General features: G+C 42.4%; 1 protein-coding gene across 1 annotated transcript in view; it reads right to left on the minus strand.

Moving 5' to 3' along the window:
* LOC144684249 (doublecortin domain-containing protein 1-like) overlaps positions 1–21827 on the minus strand; it is a 337405-nt gene that overhangs the window by 277097 nt on the left and 38481 nt on the right. The window contains exons 5-7 of the mRNA XM_078547886.1: positions 16975–17180; positions 12776–12869; positions 7201–7367 (exon numbers count right to left, since the gene is read on the minus strand). Coding sequence (XP_078404012.1) covers positions 7201–7367; positions 12776–12869; positions 16975–17180 — 467 coding nt within the window. The remainder of the gene's footprint in view (positions 1–7200; positions 7368–12775; positions 12870–16974; positions 17181–21827) is intronic.

Raw genomic sequence — 21827 nt, forward strand, 5'->3', positions numbered from 1 at the left:
GCCTGGAAGACCCATCACAGCGCTCACCCACACCCTCCACCAGCACAGAGACACACACCTTGGTGGGACCTAGATCTAGAGCAGGTTCGGGTTCACAATCTGGTGGTCACTGCACAGGCATGTTTCTGCACCAGCAGGAGGAAGGTTCATGTGAGCTCCCTGGCACTTAGAGGACTCCTGGGGATCAGGTATCTGTGAGGTCCGAGTCAGATGACGAGCCTCTAGATTTGGCCTTCCAACTCGCTGTGGAGAGTCATAAAAAGCCAGGGGAACATCACGCAGAGCTGTTGGAAGATCTCAGCAGAGTGGCACGCCAGTCAGAGGGTTGTGTTCCCCTGCTCTCTGACGAAGTGATGCCTACATGTGCATGTATAGAGGTCTCCATGGGGAGGATGGCGGACACCATAGAGACCCTGGTCCAGCAGAACGCGGGAGCCATGGGTGAGTTCCTGCAGTGGCAAGGTGAGATGTAAACCATGCACCTCGACATCCCTCCAGTTGCTCTTTCCTCTCAAGGAGTCAGGCCAGGGTCCCCGGGCACCTGAAGGGAGGAGGAGTGGCAGCTGGACACCCCCGGGTTATCCACTCAGGAATCTCAGAGGCTGTCCTCTCCCTTGAGCCCCCTTTGCCCGTGAGCCCCTCAATCTCATCCTCTGTCACCACGAAGGAAGCAGCTGGCCAACGAGTGATTCTGGAGGGAGAAGTGTGTGTGTGGCAGGGCCTTTGGGAGCCTCGTGCAAGCACTCGCCCACACACATGGATTCTTCACATATCACACTCACTTCAATGTGCTGAGCATTTTGAATGCTGCCTGCTGGGGTTTGCTTTCAGTTGTCCATCTGAGGTGACCTGCATCTCCGCCCACCCAATGACCACACTCCCATGCAGCCCACCATGACTGTTGTTCCACTTTCGATTTGGACAGCACGGTCTGGATTTGGTTTTTCATGCGCTGCCCCATCTTTTCCCCTCCCCCTTCGGGGGACGTGATACGTGAAGGATCCACGTGTGTGGGAGAGTGCTTGCACGAGGTTCCCAAAGGCCCTGTCCCACACACACTTCTCCCTCCAGAATCACTCGTTGGCCAGCTGCTCCCTCTGCAGTGACAGAGGACGAGGTTGAGGGGCTCACAGGCAAAGGGGACTCGGAGGGAGAGGACAGCCTCTGAGATTCCTGAGTGGATAACCCAGGGGGTTCCAGCTGCCAGTCCTCCTCCCTTCAGGTGCACGGGGGCCCCAGCTTGACTCTTTGAGGGGAAAGAGCAACTGGAGAGACATCAAGGTCCCATCCCCTTCGGGGATGCCCGGGTGAACATGCATGTTCCCTTCCTTCCTGAAAATCCCACCCCCATCCACATTCACCTCTCCATCCTACTCCTTCCCATCCCCAAGGTCTGTGTCTGCCTCCGAGACCCCACAAACCACCTTCACCGTCCCTTCTACTGCTACCATCGAACCCTCACCCTCCCAACCTACCAACTCACTCTGCTCTCGGTCATTCTCACCATTCCCTCATACCACACCCACCTCCTGTTCACTTCCCAGGAGGCAGTCATGGACCCATCAGACCTGTCCCTCGCACACTTTCACCTGGACATCCCTCCCTCCAGACTCTGTTCCCCCCCCATGGAACCCCTTCTCCCTGGAGCCCCTTCCCTCCTGGAACACCTTCCCCCTGCTGAAACCCCTTTGCTCACGCCCCCCTGCCATAGTCCACCCCCCCCCACTCCCCCTCCCCCCCCCCCCGCCCCGCCCCCCGCCACCCTCCCTCTTCCCCTCCGCCCCCAACCCCACCCACCACAACCCGGTCTCCTGCAGCTTACTCCCTCTCCCTTCCTAACTCCGTCAGAGATCCTTACGTCTTCCACCACACTTAGCCCCTCCCCGCTCCCAACTCCTTCCTCCAGCCTTACTCCTTCCCCCTTCCTGACTCCTTCCTCCCCCTGGACTCCTTCCCCTCTCTGCACTCCTTCCCCAATCTGAACTCCTTCCTCCCTCCAAACTCCTTCCCTTACACCATCCAGCCCCTGTACATCTACCTCCCCAGTTTCCATCTTCTCCCCCTTGTTACCCCCTCCTCCCTGTACTCCCTCCCCCCTCCCAACCTCACCTTCCTGACACCTTCAACCCCACCTCCCAACCTCACCCCACAACACCTTCATTCCTCCTCCTCCCAATTTCACCCCCCTGCTCACCCCCAACACCTTCAGCGGGCTGGCCTCATAATGATATGCTGATGTATTACAATGAAATTCGTGGGCGGAGCGGACGATCGCAAACTAGTTTCACAATGTTGTGAAACCAATTTGGGCCTTCTCGCCATATTGTCCACTGACGCCACTGAACAGGCCCAAAGCCAGCAGGCACGGAAAATCTTGGCCTATCTTTGGGAGCACCAAGCACCACAAGAACAATAGCAGTTCAAAGAAAAACCCCAGCACCAACTTCCCAGGGCAATTAGGAATGGACAATACACAGAACCTTGCCGGTATCACATACATTCCGAAAACAAATTAAAAAAACTTGATGTTTCAGCTGACATTCAAAGAATGGATTTAATTGGTGTGCATTTTTTTTCATTGGCAGGCAAAATTTTTTTACTTGAAAATTATGCTGTGAGATAAATCACGCTCATGACAATTCTCAGCTTGGCACAGTTGGCAGTGCTGTCATCTCTGAGTCCAAAGGTTGTGGTGTCTCAACTCCGTTCTAGGACCTGAGCATATAATCTCAACTGTCATGTCTCTGTGGAGTTAATTTATAAATTCCAAAGGGGTAACTGCAAACTCAAAATAATAAGAGGTTGAATTTCCACAAAGGTTTGTCTGTTTCACCTTTTTCTGGGGCTTCCGCCAATCTCCCACTGAAGTTTGAAGGTAATCGGGGGAATCCCTGTGGAAATTCAACTCCACAAATAAAACCCATGAGCAAATAATGTCTGGTTGATTAGATTGCTTCAGAGTTGATTCTTGTACGAATCTTCAAATGCACTTCAATGTGTCATTTACCCTAAACAGTCAAGAGGCTGATACAATAATTCGATGCTGTATTCACAGCAGTTTAAAACAAAGAAGATGCCCTGGACAAAATACAAAGATTGTTTAATGACGTGCAAACTATTCAGCTTGATTTTTTTAAAAGTTTGTTACCTGCGGCTGGTATACAATGAGCATGCTGAGATGTACCTGTTGAAAAGATTGATTCCTTTGCATACTCAAACATCTTTTCAGTTTACAAGATAAGATCCTGCTTTTTTCACATATCTGGAATCAAAGACTTGAATTTGGGAAGCACATAATCATGTCTCTAAAAGGGTCCCAGAGCACGTCATACAACGAATATCTTTAAAGTACAATCACTCTTCTTATGAACAGTATTGTCATAAATAATAGCAGGCATAAAAAGCATAGAACCTTTCTTCATTGGTATTATTCTTCCAATAAACTTGGAATACTATAATACAGTCAAATGCTTTTTCCCAAATCCCTTTCCTGCCCAGATCCACAGACACAGGCTGGCCAATAGTTCCAGAATTCCTGCGGTTTATCACCCCAGTAGCCATTTTTCTTGTGTGAGCTGAGTGTTGGCAGGTTATTCCACCACATGTAGCCATTCCCAAGCCACTTTTAGTCAGCAGCCAATGTCCACTTACACTTACCTTCCATCAGAAATTATTGGATAGTGAATTGAAGAGTGAATACTGGCTAATTTTTCCTCTTCCTCGCTCAGGGGCACTGAGGGTGGTTGTCATGCACCCAGGTCTCCACACGCATTTAGCAACCCATCTATTGCGTATGGTTTTCATATAAAAAAAAATTCTGCGGCAGTATTATTTCAGAAATAGTCCAGGGTAATGCTCACAATCAAATATTTTCATGAGGTTAAAATGTGTAATCAGCTTGTCTGCTGAGAGGGCAGCACAACATTGAACTTGACATTAAAGTCACTGTGTGCTGAATCACTTAGGAACAGTAAATGAGCAAAGCATAGCCAAACGGTTGTGACTATCCCAATGTGCAAGACAGCTGCCCCAAGATTTCAATTTGTTACACAGACAAGTTTCTTAGAAACCACTCACATGTAATCAAATAAAACTCACAAGTACCATTTTTACAAGCCCAACCTGGAATATTCCTCAGGGATTCATAGAGCAGCCAGCAGTTCTATGGGCAGGGCTAACAAGGCTTCTCAGTTTCTGAATGCCAGCTAAATTCTAATGCTTTAAACTATTCTATCAATGTAATATAAGAAAAAGAGAAGGATTTTAAAAAAAGTCCTCGCATGGATTTTTATCTTTCTGCACAAGTCAATCCCAATTCCCTTATTCCGCAACTGAACTTCATTTGATGGCTTCATGTCTGTGTTACACAGTTTCCAATCATTGAAGAAAAAAAACATGCAAATACATAGTAAAACTGTGAATACCTCCCAGGTAAAACTTCTAAAACTCTGACTCAACTAATGACGAAATCGCACAATCAAATTTTTTTACAGCGGAAGTAGGTGAAAAACTTAGGATGCGATAAGATATTTAACATATCTCAACCACAATGAACATCACCCAATATATGACAGTTACTTACATAAATATGTATAAACAAACTATAGATATGTTTTACTTATAAAATACATATTTATAAGAATATATGTTAAATGAGATTGAGTCATAAAAAATAACATTGAATTATTTGGAATGGTTCTTTATTATGGATACAATTTACTGAGATAACTAGAAAGAACCATAATCATAAACACGCTCCAGTTTGATATTCATATGCAATTTTCATCTACCAAATTTTTAAACCTTTATATATGGATATGGGCCCAGTGTTTCAAATGTACTATGTTGTTGCAGATAATCTAAACTGCTCTATGTCACATTAATGTCCTATTACAGTATGTGTCAATTCTGTCACATTTTATATCTAGTGCTAGCAGTTCTAAAATGAAAATCGTTTTAGAAAAAACATGAAAACATTAATTCAGTGCTATTCACCACACTCTTTCGTAGCCATACTGATATTCAGAAAATAATCAGAGCCTTCCAAATTTTGGTAATAAGAAAAGCTCTGACTACCTCGGACACTATATAATATTTTACATTTAATTTATCCACCACTGCTCCTGTACATCAATGGCAATTTCCAATGCAAGACCCTGTTGTACCTCAAAAGCCTATTTATAATGGGTTGCCTTCAATGCAAGGTTTTGCTGCTATTTCTCTTTTTGTGCCATTAGCTCGGTACCACTCACAGGACAGAGAAAGCGTGAAGCAGATGCTGTTTAATAAATATTTTATCTCACTACCTTGAGATAAAAATCAATTTAAGGAAAATGTTGTGCATAATGTACCAGTCCTACATTCCTGGAATCGCCATGCTTGAGCAGTCAAAACTGAACAAGGGAGCCTGTACTGGTTGATATTGCAAACCAAGAGGAGTAAGCCTCAAATGTAACATCACCAATCATTGAGCATCATTGCCGTGCTTTTGTTGCTAGAGGTATTCAAAGTGTTGAGTGAACGAGATCAAGAAAATTACAGATAATTGTGAGGGAGATAAACATTATAAATAAAAGATGCCATGCGTTATCATCCAGATTTAGTAAATTATATTCTGCTTTCTAAAACCTTGTCTGAAATACTTAAGAAATTAATAAACATACACTTTTAATTGACATTTTATAAACAATGTACACTTTCCAGCATAGTCCTTGATGACATATTAAGCTCTTCAAGCTGTTGAATGGACTATGAATGTACAGAACCTGTTGAATTATACTCCTGCAGAGAAACTGGCATATTACAGTGTACGAGGGGCTCTTTCCCACTACCACTATTGAGTGCCGTGTCTACTTAATAATCAGTAACAGTTGTACATTTCACAGAGTATTTTTATAAATTGGAATCGCATAATTTCAAACTGGATTCAAAGAGCAAAAATGTACATTTCATCTCGGCGGAAGTTTTATTTGATTGATTCTTAGGGAACGTAGGCAAAAATAAAATGCTAAATTAAGGAGAAAAAAAAAGGAATAGACTTTAAATTGAAAGGTGGTTCTGTCTTTTCTTTTTTTTTTGAGCTGTTTAGCTGTGCAGAGGCAGTGAATGACAGCTACCCAGCTTGAAGCCTACAGAAAACACTGCCTCCCTCTTTCAGTCGCTATGATGTGGCTTTTTCACACGTTCCTTCCCCAGCAGTGTTTGTCCCCAAACAGAGGAATGGAGCACAATAGCATTCCAGCTGCAGCATCCCCGCCACCAAAACAACCATGTAATGGGAATGCTAATTAGATGCTACTGCCCAGAGTGGCTGAAAGTGTTAAGTTTCCTAAACTTCATTTTATAAGTAATAAAGAAGTGTGTGTGTATGGGAGGGTCGGGGGGGGGGGGGGGGGGGTGGTGGTGGTTGGTGGTGGTGGTGGTTAGTCGTGGTAGGGAATGGATTGCGCATGTTTAAGTCTCAATTCCTGACTTAAAAGATATTAAACAGACAGAAAGTGCATTTGACTATTCAACAATTTAACTCAGCCTCCTCAGGGTGAAATCATAACAACTGGTTTTTACTATTAATTTGCATCTATAATCCCCACACCACCAACTTCAGAATAGATTCTTTATATATCTGTGGGCTAAGCTAGCAATAAAACATTTTTAAATGGTCTAATTTGATTATTTGACTTTCACTCTTCATACTATTTTACTGTAATCCAAGCAGCAACTTATTCTGCTTTACTTACTGTTTTCTTTTTAAAATGGTTTTGCTTACTATATTGTTGAAAGTTAGTTAATTCACTGATTAAATCACAGAATTATGCTTTTAAAATGTGCCATTTTAAAGACATGTATTTTTGCTGTAGCTTAGAAGAAACTGAGCCCATGACGGAAAGGGGAAGGGTGGTCTGTCATTTTTCGAGAATGAAATATTTGCATTCACAGCATTCCCGAGTGTGTGAATTGCTGTAACATTTCACAGTGTGTCGCAGAAAGATTAGGCACATGACATCTTACACTGAAAGACAGATACAATTAGCATCATTATTGTTGGCTCAGAGATCACAGTGAAAGTATTCTGGCCTCCACTGGGTACTGGAACACATGTAATACATGTCACATTTATTTAATGACATAAGTGCCAATCACTGTCTATAACTATAACAAATACAACTGAAAAGTAGCCTCTTTAAAAGTGTTATATCTCACCTGCTTACTGTAATTCCTTGCAGGCGTCAGCTTTTGGTTTATGGCCCATAGGACTCCCTGGATGTATGTCTTAGCTCCTGACGGGATGAACCCTTCCCCCTTAGAGACCCAGACAGGTCCACGGAGAGGTGTGGTGGAATTCTGCAGGCACTTGTCGAGCATTGGAACTGCAGAGAAACAGCATTAAAAAGAAACAAGGACCTTACATCCATTCTGACCCACAGCTGCAGACACTAGCCTGAATTATAAGCTACACTGCTTTCAAAACCAGGCCTAGCTCTCAGTATCTATTATTGATATGTGACCTGAAGAAGCTCTGACAAGAGCAACTCCTAGATGACTAGTGGTCACCGCCAAGTGTAAAAGGTATATATACATATGTACTGAGCCCCCAACTGTAGGAATTGTGAAGCTTCCCAAGTACACCTGAATAGATTTGAAGTGTGCCTAACTAACTGCACACAGTGTCATGGTGTGCACTGATTGCCTTATCTTCTCATTTATCACAGATGAGTTGAAGCAAGCCTTGCTGAAACATAACTTGCATTGTTCTGAAACTTGCATTAGCCCTGATTTTTTTTTTTCAGAAGTGATTTCCAGCCCAGGGGAGCAGATGTGTATAATAATTACAATTGTCATAGATGATATCGAGCAAAATGCCAGACATATCCCACTGACCTTTATGGAGCTTTATGCAACTGAACTGCAAGTGTACTGAATTGTACTATCATTTCCATCCAGAAATTAGCCTCAGCTTGTTTTTGTGATTATTTAAGCGCTTTTGATTAAGTTGCATTTAAACATTAAAAAATGAGGATAATTAACTTGCGAATTACCAATATTTTATCATTTATATTCATGGCACACATTAGTGTTAAGTTATTTAATTAAAAACTATTGAGTTTACAACTGAAAATTCACAAAGTACGTAAGTGCACATAATTCTCAGTGCTTTTCTATAAAAATACAATAATTTGTGAACTTATCAGTGGTATTAAATAATTTTTTTTACAAAACTCTGCGCTTTCAAAAACAAAATATTCCAGATGCTGGAAATCTGAAATCAAAACAGAAAATACTGGAAATATTCAGCAGGTCAGGCAGCATCTGTGGAGAGGGAAACACAGTTAAAGTTTTAGGCTGATGACCTTGGAAGATCATCGACCTGAAACATTAATTCTTCTCTCTCCACAGACGCTGCATGACCTGAGGAATATTTCCAGCATTTTCTGTGTCCGTGCTTTCAAACCCCTTTTCAGGTGTTTTGGGAGTAACTTGCAACAGCCCTCATTTACCAACATGGAGATTTCAGATAGCTGTCTAAACACCAGTATATGTCATCCTGATCACTCTTTCTCAGGCAAAATTAAGCCAACAGCTGCTGTGACTTTATGTTTATACGTTCGCCGTCACATTTATTGTCCCTCGGGTGCTGACGAGAAATGGTTAAGCAGTCATTTTTCTTAAATATTGATGCCTATCCGAATTTGGACTTTTTTTGTATTAACCACTGAATGGAATGACAAGTGCACGATTGCTGTACTTAAAGCAATCTTTCACAGCTGCTTTGCTTTTTCAGTGATCCCATTAAATTGACAGGCCCAGCCTGCAGGGTACACAGCATTACAGTTGTGGAACATGATGTTGATTTTTCTTTTTGTTGCTCAGTGCACCTAATGGAACATGGCTTTATCCCCGAGAAAATTAAAAAAAATTACTTAGGGTAATATATTTGTACAACCATAAAGAAAATTCAAATGCCTCTCGCTGCAGCCTCTGTTCAGCACCTGGGTTCTTTAGCTTTGTGCCTCTGATGGGGGTTTGCAGTCTGCCAATAAATGGGCAGTAGGCACGCAATCAAGTAATTCTTCGCTACTTTAAAGAACGTAGCGTGATTTGTGCATTTTTTCCCTTCTTAAATTGTTGAAGCGGTTATGCATTAAATATGCTGGCAGATCTTCTGCTTGAGCAAGTGGAGCAAAATGTGTAAATCGTTCATGGCTTGCTGCTTCAGTTCAAGGATTGTCATTGATCATTTGTAACTATATCCACTCCTTGTTCCATGAAATCAAGTTTGGAGTAATGGGTTCATCAGATGCAGGGTTAAATTGAGAGTGAAGAGGCTGTGTGTCTGTAAAAGAGAGTTGCCATGTTCCAGGCCTGCCTCAAAACAGCATGGGATCTAAGGGTGATATTCAAAACCACTGCACTCATCATACGCTTGCTGCTTCTGAATGGGGCCTAGTCATAGGGAGTGCTTGGGCTTTTACAATATTCTTTATCTCTCTTACTTATTCTACCACCCAGCTTCCTCATCTCTCAACTACTGTTGGGGTGTAGCATAACAATTTAGAGTATTAACTGACCTAAATTACAAGGTCATCGTACACAGAGAAGTGTATCGAAACGTAATAAGAAAATGCAGGTTAATCTGTTCCTGAACCTGACTACTGCGTCGATGGAGGTAATAATACGTTGGTGTTATATGTTTCAATAGCTCTCTGAATGTGGGGCTTTCTTACTCCAATGCCTACTTGTCTGAAAAATTTGAAAGCAGATTTTTTTTTGTTCAAAAACAAAGAAAATTAATTTCTCTGGTGATATATTAATAGTCGCTTATGTAATTGAAATAAAAGTTTACTGCTTGTTCTGAACATGAGTAACGCAAGGAAGGCAATTGTACTTCCACTTTGAGCAGAGTAAGTAGATGGGATACTGGTTAAGAAACGAGCGACAGTTTTTATATAGACTTTCTCCAGGGCTCTGATATGTTATGGAAGAATATATTCGGAGGTATAAGCATTTTTGTTACGTTTGGTTTCATTATCACTGGAACAAAATTCTTTCAGCAACAACTTAACAAATGTTTAAACCGTGAGTACTAAGAACTTGGGGTAAAAATTAGCCTGGATCCTTCTTTAGAGCCAGACTGGGGGATGCATGACACATTCCTGAAGGAAGAAGCCCAAGGATCAATTGAACATGATTCTTGGGCCTCATCTGAATGACTGGGACAAGCTGCCAGCACTGCTTGCAACTTACAGGCCCCCAAAAGTCTCAGGAGGAGGATTAAAATGGGAGCAATGGGAGGTGGGTGGGCAATTACAATTTCTGTCTCTTAAATGAAACCTTAAATCTGGTTGGCAACTGCAAAGATCACTGAAGAAGCTGATCAGAATACACCCAATGCCTGCCCTATTCATCAGTTACCAATTTATCAAAAAGGTGTTAGCCCCATTTTACATATTCAAGGCCTCACAAATTTAATAGTGAGGCTGATGCCTGCACAGATTGGATGCAGGCCATCCTACGGCTAAAGTAGTATGCTCTGTGCCCAATTTCCACCCTGATAACAAGCACATGCATACCAATTGGCAGCATCTACCTCTGAGTGCCATCAGCTTGGTCTCTGAGATTCAGTAGTTCCATTGCCATAAACAAAATAAGCTAATTAAATCAAAATTTCCATGTACCTTTGACGTAAAGTTTAATCTTCATTAGTGTAAATAAAATAGAACCAAGTATGTTTACAGCGGAGGACCTCTTGTCAATTGTGTCTATGCTGGAGCAATCCAAAGCCAATTCCACTGCCCCATTCTCTGCTTGTAGCCTTGTATCTTCTTCCATTCCAAATATTTATCCATTTTTCCCTTAATCTCTTAAAAGATGTCAGAGCTATTTCCTTTGCAAAGCATTCCGTGGTCCAACAACCATCCATATAAAGAAATATCTCCCAATCCCTTTCCTCACACTCTTAGTGATAACTTCAAACTAATCATTTCAAACTGATCATTTCACACTACTAACTCAACTAGAGAAAATACTCTGTTCTTATTAATTCTATCAAAATTTTTCAGATTTTAAAACATCCTTATTAAATATCCTCTTAGCCTTTTCCATTAAAGTGAAAGTAGTTCCTGTATATGTCAAGTCTTTCTTCTTGACAAGAATTTCCCATCCCATTAATCATCTTGGTGAGCCTGCACTATATGCTCTCTAAGACTTTAATGTGGCTTAACTAATGGTTTGGATAAATTCATCATTACTTCTTAGGTGCAATGCCCCAATTTATAAGACCTAAAACTCGATTAGCCTGTTTTACGGTTTATCTACTTGCTCTCGCACTTTCAGGAATTTCAGCCCAATAATACCCTCAACAGCCTTTCCATTGGGTATATATTCCTATTCCTCGATTTTTTTCCCCCCCACAATGTATTAATAAAGACAACTTTGTTTCATGTAAATAGATCTTTGTGTCAGATTTTATTATAACCACAATGAACAGAGGCATTACCGTTAGCGATATTTGGGAATGAACATTGAACACATTTCCATGACATTCCTCTGCTATTGCAATACAGGCACAACCCAATTATTGCAAATAATTTAATGCTTCTGTTAAAATAGAAGCCAAAGGATTGTCATATTTATTTACAGATGTTGCCTGCAGTAATTTCTTTGTTCCAGTCTTGTAGACAAACCTGCCTCCAGTTTGTTTTTTAAACTATGTCAACAACTGCACAAGACTGCGATTCGCTACAACTTAACTATTGAAGATTTTATTATTTTCTCACCGTTATTTTCTCATCATTTTTTCAATCAATTAAAGTAAACCTTTGTTGCTTCATTTATATATGAGAGAAAAAATTACACAGCTGACTTGTAGGCGCCCGGGTTTCAATAAATGTAACTAATATCCTTGAGGAAGATGGGGAAAAGCGTTTGATATTTTTTGATAGAAGGGAGTTGGGAAACTAAACAGGCTATTTAGAGATTATACGATCATATGCTATTGCAAACAGTGCAACTGCTAGATTATTTTATGCTTAAAAAGCGGCAATTTAGTCAGAAATTCTTTTCTTAATTTTGGTTCTCAATGTTAAGAATACTTACAATGTGTAATTCTTATATATTAGTTTTACCTTCAAAGATCGACTAAGACATCAATAAAACCATTCTAAATCCATTCCATTCTAAACTAATAAGGGCCAATATCGTTAGGCTCTGCTGTGAGTGTGGAACTATGTTCAGTGTACAGGCAGCTTGACTATAAGGTTATGACACTCATTCTCCAACCCAAATTCAATGCAAGCAATGTTGCATGCTGAACTCTGGGACCTCACACAATTACCCCAATGCTATCCATATTCAAACCATAGGTTTCTGAAACAGGGGCCTTCAGGAATGTACGAATATACATTTGAACAAGGAGCAGGAGTAGGCCATTCAGCCCCTCGAGCCTGCTCCGTCATTTTATAAGATCATGGCTGACCTGATAGTAACCTGAAATCTGCATCCCACCTACCTTCGATAACCTACCGCCCCCTTGCTTACCAAGAATCTATCCACCTCCGCCTTAAAGATATTCAAAGACTCTGCTTCCACCACCTTTTCAGGAAGAGAGTTCCAAAGACTCACGACTCTCTGAGTGAAAACATTTCGCCTCATCTCTGTTTTAAGTGGGCGACGTTTTATTTTTAAACAGTGACCCCCCCCCCCGTTAGGGATACATCGAGATTTGGCAACTTTTCTGATACAACAAAGCTGGTTCTTTCTTTTTAGTGTAAGGGCATACCTGTTCTTAGGTCCCGAATTCGATCACCCTGCCAGTCATACAGGCGCCTTGCTGGGGATGCTAATCTGATTTTTTGACTGCATTGATCTAGAAACTGTAGATGGAAATAAAAAGAAATGCAAAGAAAATGAATTAAATATTGCTCATACAAGAATAGAACAAGAAGGAAAAATATCTTTTTGAAGGATGTGTTAAGAAGCAGGGTTGAGGGTTACAGAGATATTTAACAACACTCCTTGACATTTTTTGGGAGGGCAGCGAGAAAAATAAACAGTGCTCCCTAAACTATGGGTCATCAGGTAGAGTGGGAGGGAAATCTACAATCGCACATTTATTAATTGAGGCAGTGAGGAAGTGAAATTAATCTTTGTCAGCTTTGAGAGAACAAAGCGGGTAATAGTGAATCTGCAACCTGTTTTACATCCAGCCTGAAAATCAGCTGGGGCGAAAATGGGCAGACAATTTGCCAATGCTCATTTTGCAGTACCACCCAAGACCAATTTCACCCCATGGGACTCTGAATGGATCTGGAGAAAAACAGGCAAATAGGGATCTATTTTATGCCACCCCACCACCCCCCACCACCAGGAGTGGGTTGGCAGACTGGGATCCTGTAAAATGCCATGGGCGCTGTGCCCACCACCTACCAGCCCACTCTTTTAATTTAATCATTGGCAGGAAAGCCATTGGGTGGCCCATCTGCCCTTGGAGCAATTGAGGCCCTTAAATGTCTGTTAAATGATCACTTAAGGACCTCATCTCACAACCAGCAGCAGGAGATACCCATGCCAAGTATCCAGACCAGCAGCTTTCACTATGGGGGTTGGGTGGTGGGCAAGGTACAGGGATGTCTCCTTAACAGGTATTTGGGCCCAACAGAGGGTGTGGGAGGCGGCAGGCATCCAGGCCTTAGTCGCTTCCCAATTTGTATTTTTGCACCTTCTTGTGTTATAATTATCATGTATCAGAAAATACCAGTCTTTCAACTGAGGTGTATAATCACAGTCCCATCTGCCCATTCAGATGGCTTAGATGCAGTTTAGAGGTCCCAGAAACATTGACAGAGGAGCAGGTAGTTCTCCCCATATTCTGACCAACATTCTAATCTCAACCAGACACCCCAAAAGCAAATTAACAGGTCATTCAGCTCACTGGGATGTTTGTGGCACAAATAGTCGCTACAGCTTCACAGCAATAGTCATTGAACTTCAAAAAATAATACACTGTGTAAAGCGCTTTGATCCAATGTGATAGCTCAGGCACTATATAAATGCATGCATTATATTTTCACTCTATCAGACATCCAAGTTAGGGGGTAATCACCTGTGCTGAAACAGTGAAGCACCATATTGGGTCAGATAGTGTATAGGCTACCTTAAGGGGCCACCTAAAACAGTCATTGTCTCCCTTGAATATGTTAATAATGTGCCTAATGTCTGTTACAGGACCTAATCCAAAAATGTGTTTGCCGAGAGGAGAAAAGATATTGCTCCTGCTGTGCTCAGCATTGCCTGGAGCAGAATCTTCGGCTCAGCAAGCAGAGGCGGGGCCCACTCGCCGAGGTGTAAAATGACGCGTGGTGACGTCGGGTGTGCGTCCCGATGTCACCGCGCATCATTCAGATTTTCAGTTCGGCAGGCGCGCATCTGAGTCAGGCAACCCCCACCCCCCCCTCTCCCCCCCTCAGCCTGCACGGGGAGCGCTCAGCACTTCCGGGTGCACATCACGTTGGGCGGGCCTTAATTGGCATGCCCATGTAAAATGGCGGCACCCAGCCGATCGCGGGCAGCAATTGGCTGCGCGCACGCCCACGCTCGCTCCCACTCAACCACCCCCTACCCCACCACCGACGGGGAAAAAATTCTCCCCCTGGTCTACAACCTGTCTAACCTCTAGACAGATGAATTAAATGGGCTGGATGCCTTTCCTCATCTATAATTATGTTGTGAAATTCCTATGCCTATATTCATTATGGTAATTGTCTATGTAAACTGGTCACATGCTGTAATCGCAACCTCCCACAGTGTTAACATTGCAGCACCTCTGCCTGCACACCACCCCAGTCCCAGTTCCTTAGCCTGTCCTTGCAGGGAAACTCATGTGCTCCAACCTATCCTACTTTTCTGCTTCACAAATTGGCAAAAGTTTTGCTATTTAGGTACAAATAATAAATCAAATTGTCATATAAGAAAGTATCTGTCCAGATTAGAAAATAAACAAATGTTGACAAACCGTTCACAAATTGTAATGCAGGAACAATATTAAAGGTGTCCTTCAAATTATAGGCAGTATAAACATTGGTGTTCAGCTCCTTCGCGAGTTTAACTGAAATTCTTTTGTCTACTATGTTAAAAGAGGCTTTAACTCACTTATCATAAACACCTCAGTTAAAACAGCAACAGGATTTTATACAAACACATTGAAACATTCACATGCTACCACAGTATCACCACGGCCAAGGTCCATTGAAGGTCTTTCTTGGTATTATGCATAAAAAAATGTTTTTTAAAAACTATTCAAATCAGGGCAGCTATTCTAAATAATGGGGGGTAAAAGCTCCTCCATTAAAAGCCTTCTAATAGCCTCATGCTCTTATAAAGTCAGTTGCTATGTTAAAAGATACCTACATGCAAAAGATTCCGGGAGCAAAACAATATCTAACTGTCTGTCTAAGATTAGCACAGTCAGAAGTTTGATGGGCCCTGAAGTATACCCATGACCAAGATATACAGAGTTGAGCTTGACACCTCCACATCTTTGTACCTAGAATGCTGCACAACTTTTTATGTTTTCTGATTTCTGCCTTTATTCTAGTGTCCTCAATGTTGAGACTGAATACTGCCCCTAAGGTACACGCAGTGTCAAATCTGAAAATTGACTGAGAAACGTAGGATGAATAGTGAGAAAGATGACACTTCTCAAAGCGCTTCCTGCCATTGCTTCACTTTAACTTCCTTGTTGAAATTAACCAGCTAAATTGACCAGAATAATGCAAAATATCATCTGCAAACTATTTCTCACGTTCACCAAAGTTGGTGAGGGAGAGACAATGGAGTGCAGAGTTCACAGTTTGAATACAATATTTTTACTTTAAGGGAATACATTTCGCACAAATGTATTATGTTAGCCTATTTGAAGGCTCTCACAGAGTCTACATTTAAATGGCTAGATCTTCCCTTGTCATCTTGCTTGCTTCAGTGAGTGTTTCTGAAAGTCTTCTACAAATCTTATCCCTGTCCCTTGTATTACGTAAATTGGTCCATATGCTTTTTTCCTCAAACTGGCCTGTGTATTTACACATTCTACTGAATTTATTGCAGATTTTTCTTTTTCTGCATTGGGTTGCAAAAGCTTTACCGAATTGCTCAACCTATCCCTTGCGTACTTTTTCTCACCACTGTGTCCTTCTTCTAATAATTTTGGTGATTGTAATACTCCAGTCATTATTTTGTCTTGAAATCCAAACAACTTACATGATTAATGTGAGGTATCAATACTTCTCCAGCTGGGAGTTTGTGTATATTCTGTTAGTTTCCAGTTCGTTTCCCTGTATCATTATCATTTATTAAAAAATCTTAATCAGAAATACTGATATTAATTCATCACCTTGTTAGTGCCGAAGGAAGTATAAAATCTAGCAATAATGTTTCTACTTAATACCTGTAGCCTAATAAGATGCAGACATGTATTTTTCATGAAGTTAGAATAAAGATGCAAGAGAATTAATGATAGTGTCTGTGCAAACTACTAGAATGTTCAAACAAATTGCAGTTACACGGTGATATTTTCAAAGCTGTCATTTGCATGGAACATCCTGTCAAAGAATGATCAGCATAGTTTCAGGTTATCATCCACCAGGCATGCCCAAAAAGTTTTTTTTTTCTCAACAATTATATGCATCAAAATTATCCTGGCTACCTAGTACTATAAATAGCCTTCTTAGTTTAAAGAATAACATGTTAGCATAATTATCAGTCATGTCCAATGTGGCACATCGTAGCTGCTTTCACTTCTTTTACTTCTAATTTAGAAAAATTGTTTTATTTTCAAACGAATAAATTACATTGTTGAAAAATATTTGCTGTTAATTTTTTCAGTCACCAGAACTTCCAGCCACACTTCTGGATGGAAAATGGCACTCTGCAGGAAACCAGCAAGAAGATGGTTACCAAGAAAAACACAGATGAGTTATCCTTTACCTGTTGTTTTTCCTCCAGTGATGTGGTGATCTCATACCCATCCTGTCCGGCACCATTCTTAAAAACCAGGATTCTGGCAGAGGCGTTTTCAGTGAGCTTCTTCAGACGCTTCGAGAGAATGGGCTTTGTTTTGCCACGTTTCTTGTCAATAGGAAGCACTACTCCTTTCATTGTCCAACTCACCCTCTTGGTCAATAACATGTGGTCTGTTAAGAAAAGCTAAAGTTAACATTTGGCTCCATCTAATCCAGTGCCCCCGTCTGCCTTATCACTTTAACACATATTGGCCTTACTCCACTTTGCTGCACATACCTTTAAAATCTCTATCACTTCCCACTAAGCATGACATAAGCTGTAGCAAGCTGGCCATGCTGATAGTGGGCATAAATCATTGTTCCTGAAGGGAACAGATGTTCAGGGTATGGAAGAGTAATATCACAATTTAGTCATAATTAAAATTCACCTTAGCATGCCTCCCTGACTAATCAGTCGATCATTCAGTAATGGATCTACAATATTACTTTTACTGCATCTATATTTTGCCAGAGAACAGAGATATTTTGCCTCCCTACATTAATGAGGTATATAAAATCTGAATTAATGTTCTCTAATCTTATTTGATATCTCTACACCTGCATTCATTCATATAATAAGTTAAATTGAGCTCATTGTGGATAAAGATCGTCCAATTCAGGAAATGTAAAGGGGCTGGAAATTTGTCTAGGACAATGATCAAATAGGCAGGGTCAGATCAGTTGCCTGTTGTACGCAGCACCTGATATTCAGTTCCATTCCGATCAATTTTGTGCACTACCCGACATGAATTTCTACCCCATGGTGTCAGAACCATTCAACCAACAATCAGCTTCCTCACTTATTAAGATAGGTGTCCATGAACTGCGAGAAACCACTATCCTGTAAAAACAGCAATGAAGGTGTGCGATCCCTACTCTGGGGCCTAATTTCTCGTCTTCGTTCAGTATAATGTAATAAAGCATAAGAGTTACTTTTGCGAAGTAAGGTTTCAGCATGATGCCTCACTGGACAGAAACACAGATCGTAAATAGGTCACTTCACATTATATTCCCCACCAGGACCCGAGTAGCACTGGATGGGAACACAGGTCATAGACAGGTCACTTACAATATGCTCCCCACCAGGAGTAGCGCAGCACTGGACAACAGTACAGGTCATACATAGGTCACATAACAATAACCTTCCCAATGGAAGAGGAACCTGGTTGGACAGCAGCAAGGTTGTAGATAGATCACATAACACAAACTCCCCACTGAGGAGCCTCATCGGACATGGGCAAGGTTGTAGATAGGTCACGCAAACACTATACTCCCCACTGGGAGTGGAGCAGCACTGGACAACATTGTCAAATAAGATATACTTCTTACTGGGAGTAGAGCTACATAAAACTTGCCCAATACTCTTCACAAGTTAATAAAGTTGATTTTCATCCATGTGCTGTAGTGCTGAGATTATATCACCAACTGTGACATGAGGGACGATTGTTATAATTATCTGCTGCTCCTCATGTCACTAAATATCACGGGACTAAAAGATGAGTCAAGGCTAAGATGCTAGTCTGGTAACTTTACTCAGTAAAAGATTCATTGCATGTGTCAGGATAATAACCTGCAAAGTACCATGAGAAAACTGAATTTATCTTTAAACCTCCAAATACTGACTAGTTCTTTAACCATTTAAAACTCGCTCTTTATGTGTCAACTCAATTAATTTTGAACGTTTAATGAATGAAGACAAACAATGTCAAAAGGTACTTTTTACTGCACAGTGTACAATCTCTATGCTTCCCACCCACCTACAACCACCACTATCTTCCAGAACTCTCTGGACCTCTGGACTCTGACCTCAGGTGCTGCTTTGACCACAATAGCCCTGAGTTACAGAGGGTTGCATCACCAGGGTTCCTGCTCCAGTTTTCTCTCTAGTGTCTCCTGTTGGAGGTGCATGTATGACTGTAAGGTGAGGCCTTGCCAATCACTGCTCAGGTGAAACAGCCTGCCCAGACACGATGGTTATTATTCACACATACGCCTTGAGGCTTGGTACTATAAGGTGTGCAAGGCTCAGAAACAAATCTCAGCAAGGTTCAATTCCCTCATGGAGGAGGAAAGGAAAGAAAATTGGTGATGAAAAAGAGCAAACAATGTATAGCATAATCAATTGCATTTATCAGTAGCAAGCACTACTGATCAATTCAATACTGAAGACGGAGTGGTCACATGCAGCTTTTTCTCCCAACTCTCACTTGGATTCTCCTCCTTTGCCGAATTTTGACGTTCCGTGTTTCCCCATTCAGTCTCCAGGATTATTGTAAATGCAACATTATGGGCAGAATCATCCCAGATTTGCATTCAGTGCCGTAGTGGGCAGAATAAAAGACGTTTTAGCCATCGGCAGTAATGGCAGGTTTTCACGCTGTACCATCCCATTCCCACCTCATTACTTATGCAGCCACAGGAAACGCGCCATCTTGCTGGCGGGTGGCCTCTGATTTGCCCACCATGCCATTACCACGCTGCTTCATCACGCAGGGCACCATAGTTAAACTCCAGCCATGTGCACTCTTCTCAATGCTTGCAGCCCAGGAAAGCTCCAGTGAAAACATAGCCCCAAAAGCCAAGAAGAGCCCAGCCCCGCTGATTCAGTGACACATCCCTGTGGGACACCTTCTGGACACCATGGAGGCCTGCCACGATGTCCTCTACCCGCTCTGACCGCAGGAAGCCCATCAGTCTCACCACTCCAGCTTGGGAGGTGGTAGCAGAGGTGGTCAGTGCCAATGCTGCACACAAGAGGTTGGCCATCCAGTACAGAAAGAGGATGAATGATCTCATCCATTCTGCTAGGGTAAGGCAACCATCTCATCACTCTAAACTCACCCACTCACAAGGCCATCAAACATTCACTGGCATCTCACTCACTGCCAGTCCATGGGACATCACCACTCACTCTCACACACACCCCCTCACATCTCCACCTGGCCTCATCGCCTCCGGAGACTGCCTTCTCCGCCCTCACCATCTTGAGGCTGCTTGCACAGATCCACATGTGCCCTCACACACACCCTGAGATACCCCCTTCCCCAGTACAGCTTTCGTCCTGCAGCCTCTTCCCTTGCCTGAGGCCACTTCTCCCCCTTCCCCAAGCATGCTCTAGCCCTGCAGCTGTTGAAAAGCCACCCCCGCCTTCTAGCTGGCCTGGTAGGTACAGACCTGCCCGTGAGGCCCCTAAAAATGATGTGGTGCTGCCTGCAAAGCCTGGCACTGATGACCACGAGTGCAGTCTGAAGCAATGTAGGCAAAGAAACCTCGAAGTCCCAAGCGAAGTGCAGCTCGCCGGTTGCACATTGCTTATGTACAATTGTGAAACACGTCAGCATCCAAACACACCAACTGATCCAGCATGGGGGGATCATTCTGGCTGGCAGGGCATATAATGAGATGCTAAAGTATTGAAATTAGATTCCCGACATGCAGCGGCAGGAAACGCGGACCACCATTGGCGGGTGGAGCAATCACAAACTGGTTTCACAACGGCGTAAAACTGATTTTTGGCCTTCTCGCCATGTTGTGCCCCCCTCGCCCGCCATGACGCCTGATGCCAACGGGGCTGGAAAATTCCAGCCTATGATTGGCTGACTGCAGTACTACATGAGCATGATGAACACCATTGTTTTGCTTCTTCGTGGTTCTTTCAACAAAGTGACCAAGACTGAATGTTTTTTCCCCCAACTGAGGCAGGTAAGGCTGAGTGATAGGCAGAACTGGGATGATCTTGTGATCATTTGTCAGGTAGTCAAACAGAGAGATTGGCCAGACCCTTATGAATCCATTTGGTATCCTTTTCCCTACTCATCTCTCTGCACATACCCTTTGAGCTGTGCAGGAAAACAGACTTCAGTCTCTTCTTCAGTACTTCTTCACTCAAGTGAGATGAGGTCTACTTACTGCAGGCATTATGAATGAAGAGTGGCAAAGTGAAAAATCCTTCATACGCATGGCTTGTGAATCCAAGCACCGGGTAGACTCAGCTACCTGCAGATTCAACCCACCTTAACTTGAAAGAATAAATGCATCTTGGAAAGGCAATAAAATAAGAGCATTGATATCCATGTTTAGATATCGCCCTTGGCTCAATGGTGGCACTCTCACCTCCTAGACTTAAGCACATAATCTAGGCTGACACTCCCAGTGCAGTACTGAGAGAGTGCTGTACTGTCAGAGGAGCCAGCTTTCAGATAAAACAGTAAAGTGAAACTCCTTCTACCCTCTGAGGTGAATGTAAATGTTTCCACAGCATTATGTGGAAGAAGAGCAAGGGAGTTCTGCCAGGTGCCTTGGTCAATATTTATACCTCAACCAACATCACTGAAACAGATTATATGGGCACTTGATCTCATTGCTCTTTTGTGGACCTTGCTGTGCACAAATTGGCACCATGTTTCTCTATACCAAAATGGTGACAAATCGAGTGGAGTGCAAATGGGTTACCAATTCACTATCGGCCATTTTCTGCCATTGCCAAAGGTGAGTTTCACTCCTGTGTTGACAGTGCTTCAGCTCTTGTCATCAATATCTGATGGAGCCCTATGCCCGCTGGGTAGTTGGGTTCTTGCCACATTATTTCCATCTACATTTGTGGGTTAAGCTTTTTACTGCGGTACAGTATAATAGCTGTCAAACTAAGTGAAGCTAGATGCTTTGTATGGGGTTACCTGATTCATATTAAATCTGGGCGTGCCACAAGGTTCTGCCACACCCTAGAAATTAAACAAAAATAACCCTCAAATATGTAAGGCATGAAATATGGGATGGACA

Source organism: Cetorhinus maximus, chromosome 9 (genome assembly GCF_964194155.1).
Source record: "Cetorhinus maximus chromosome 9, sCetMax3.hap1.1, whole genome shotgun sequence".
NCBI lineage: Eukaryota > Metazoa > Chordata > Chondrichthyes > Lamniformes > Cetorhinidae > Cetorhinus > Cetorhinus maximus.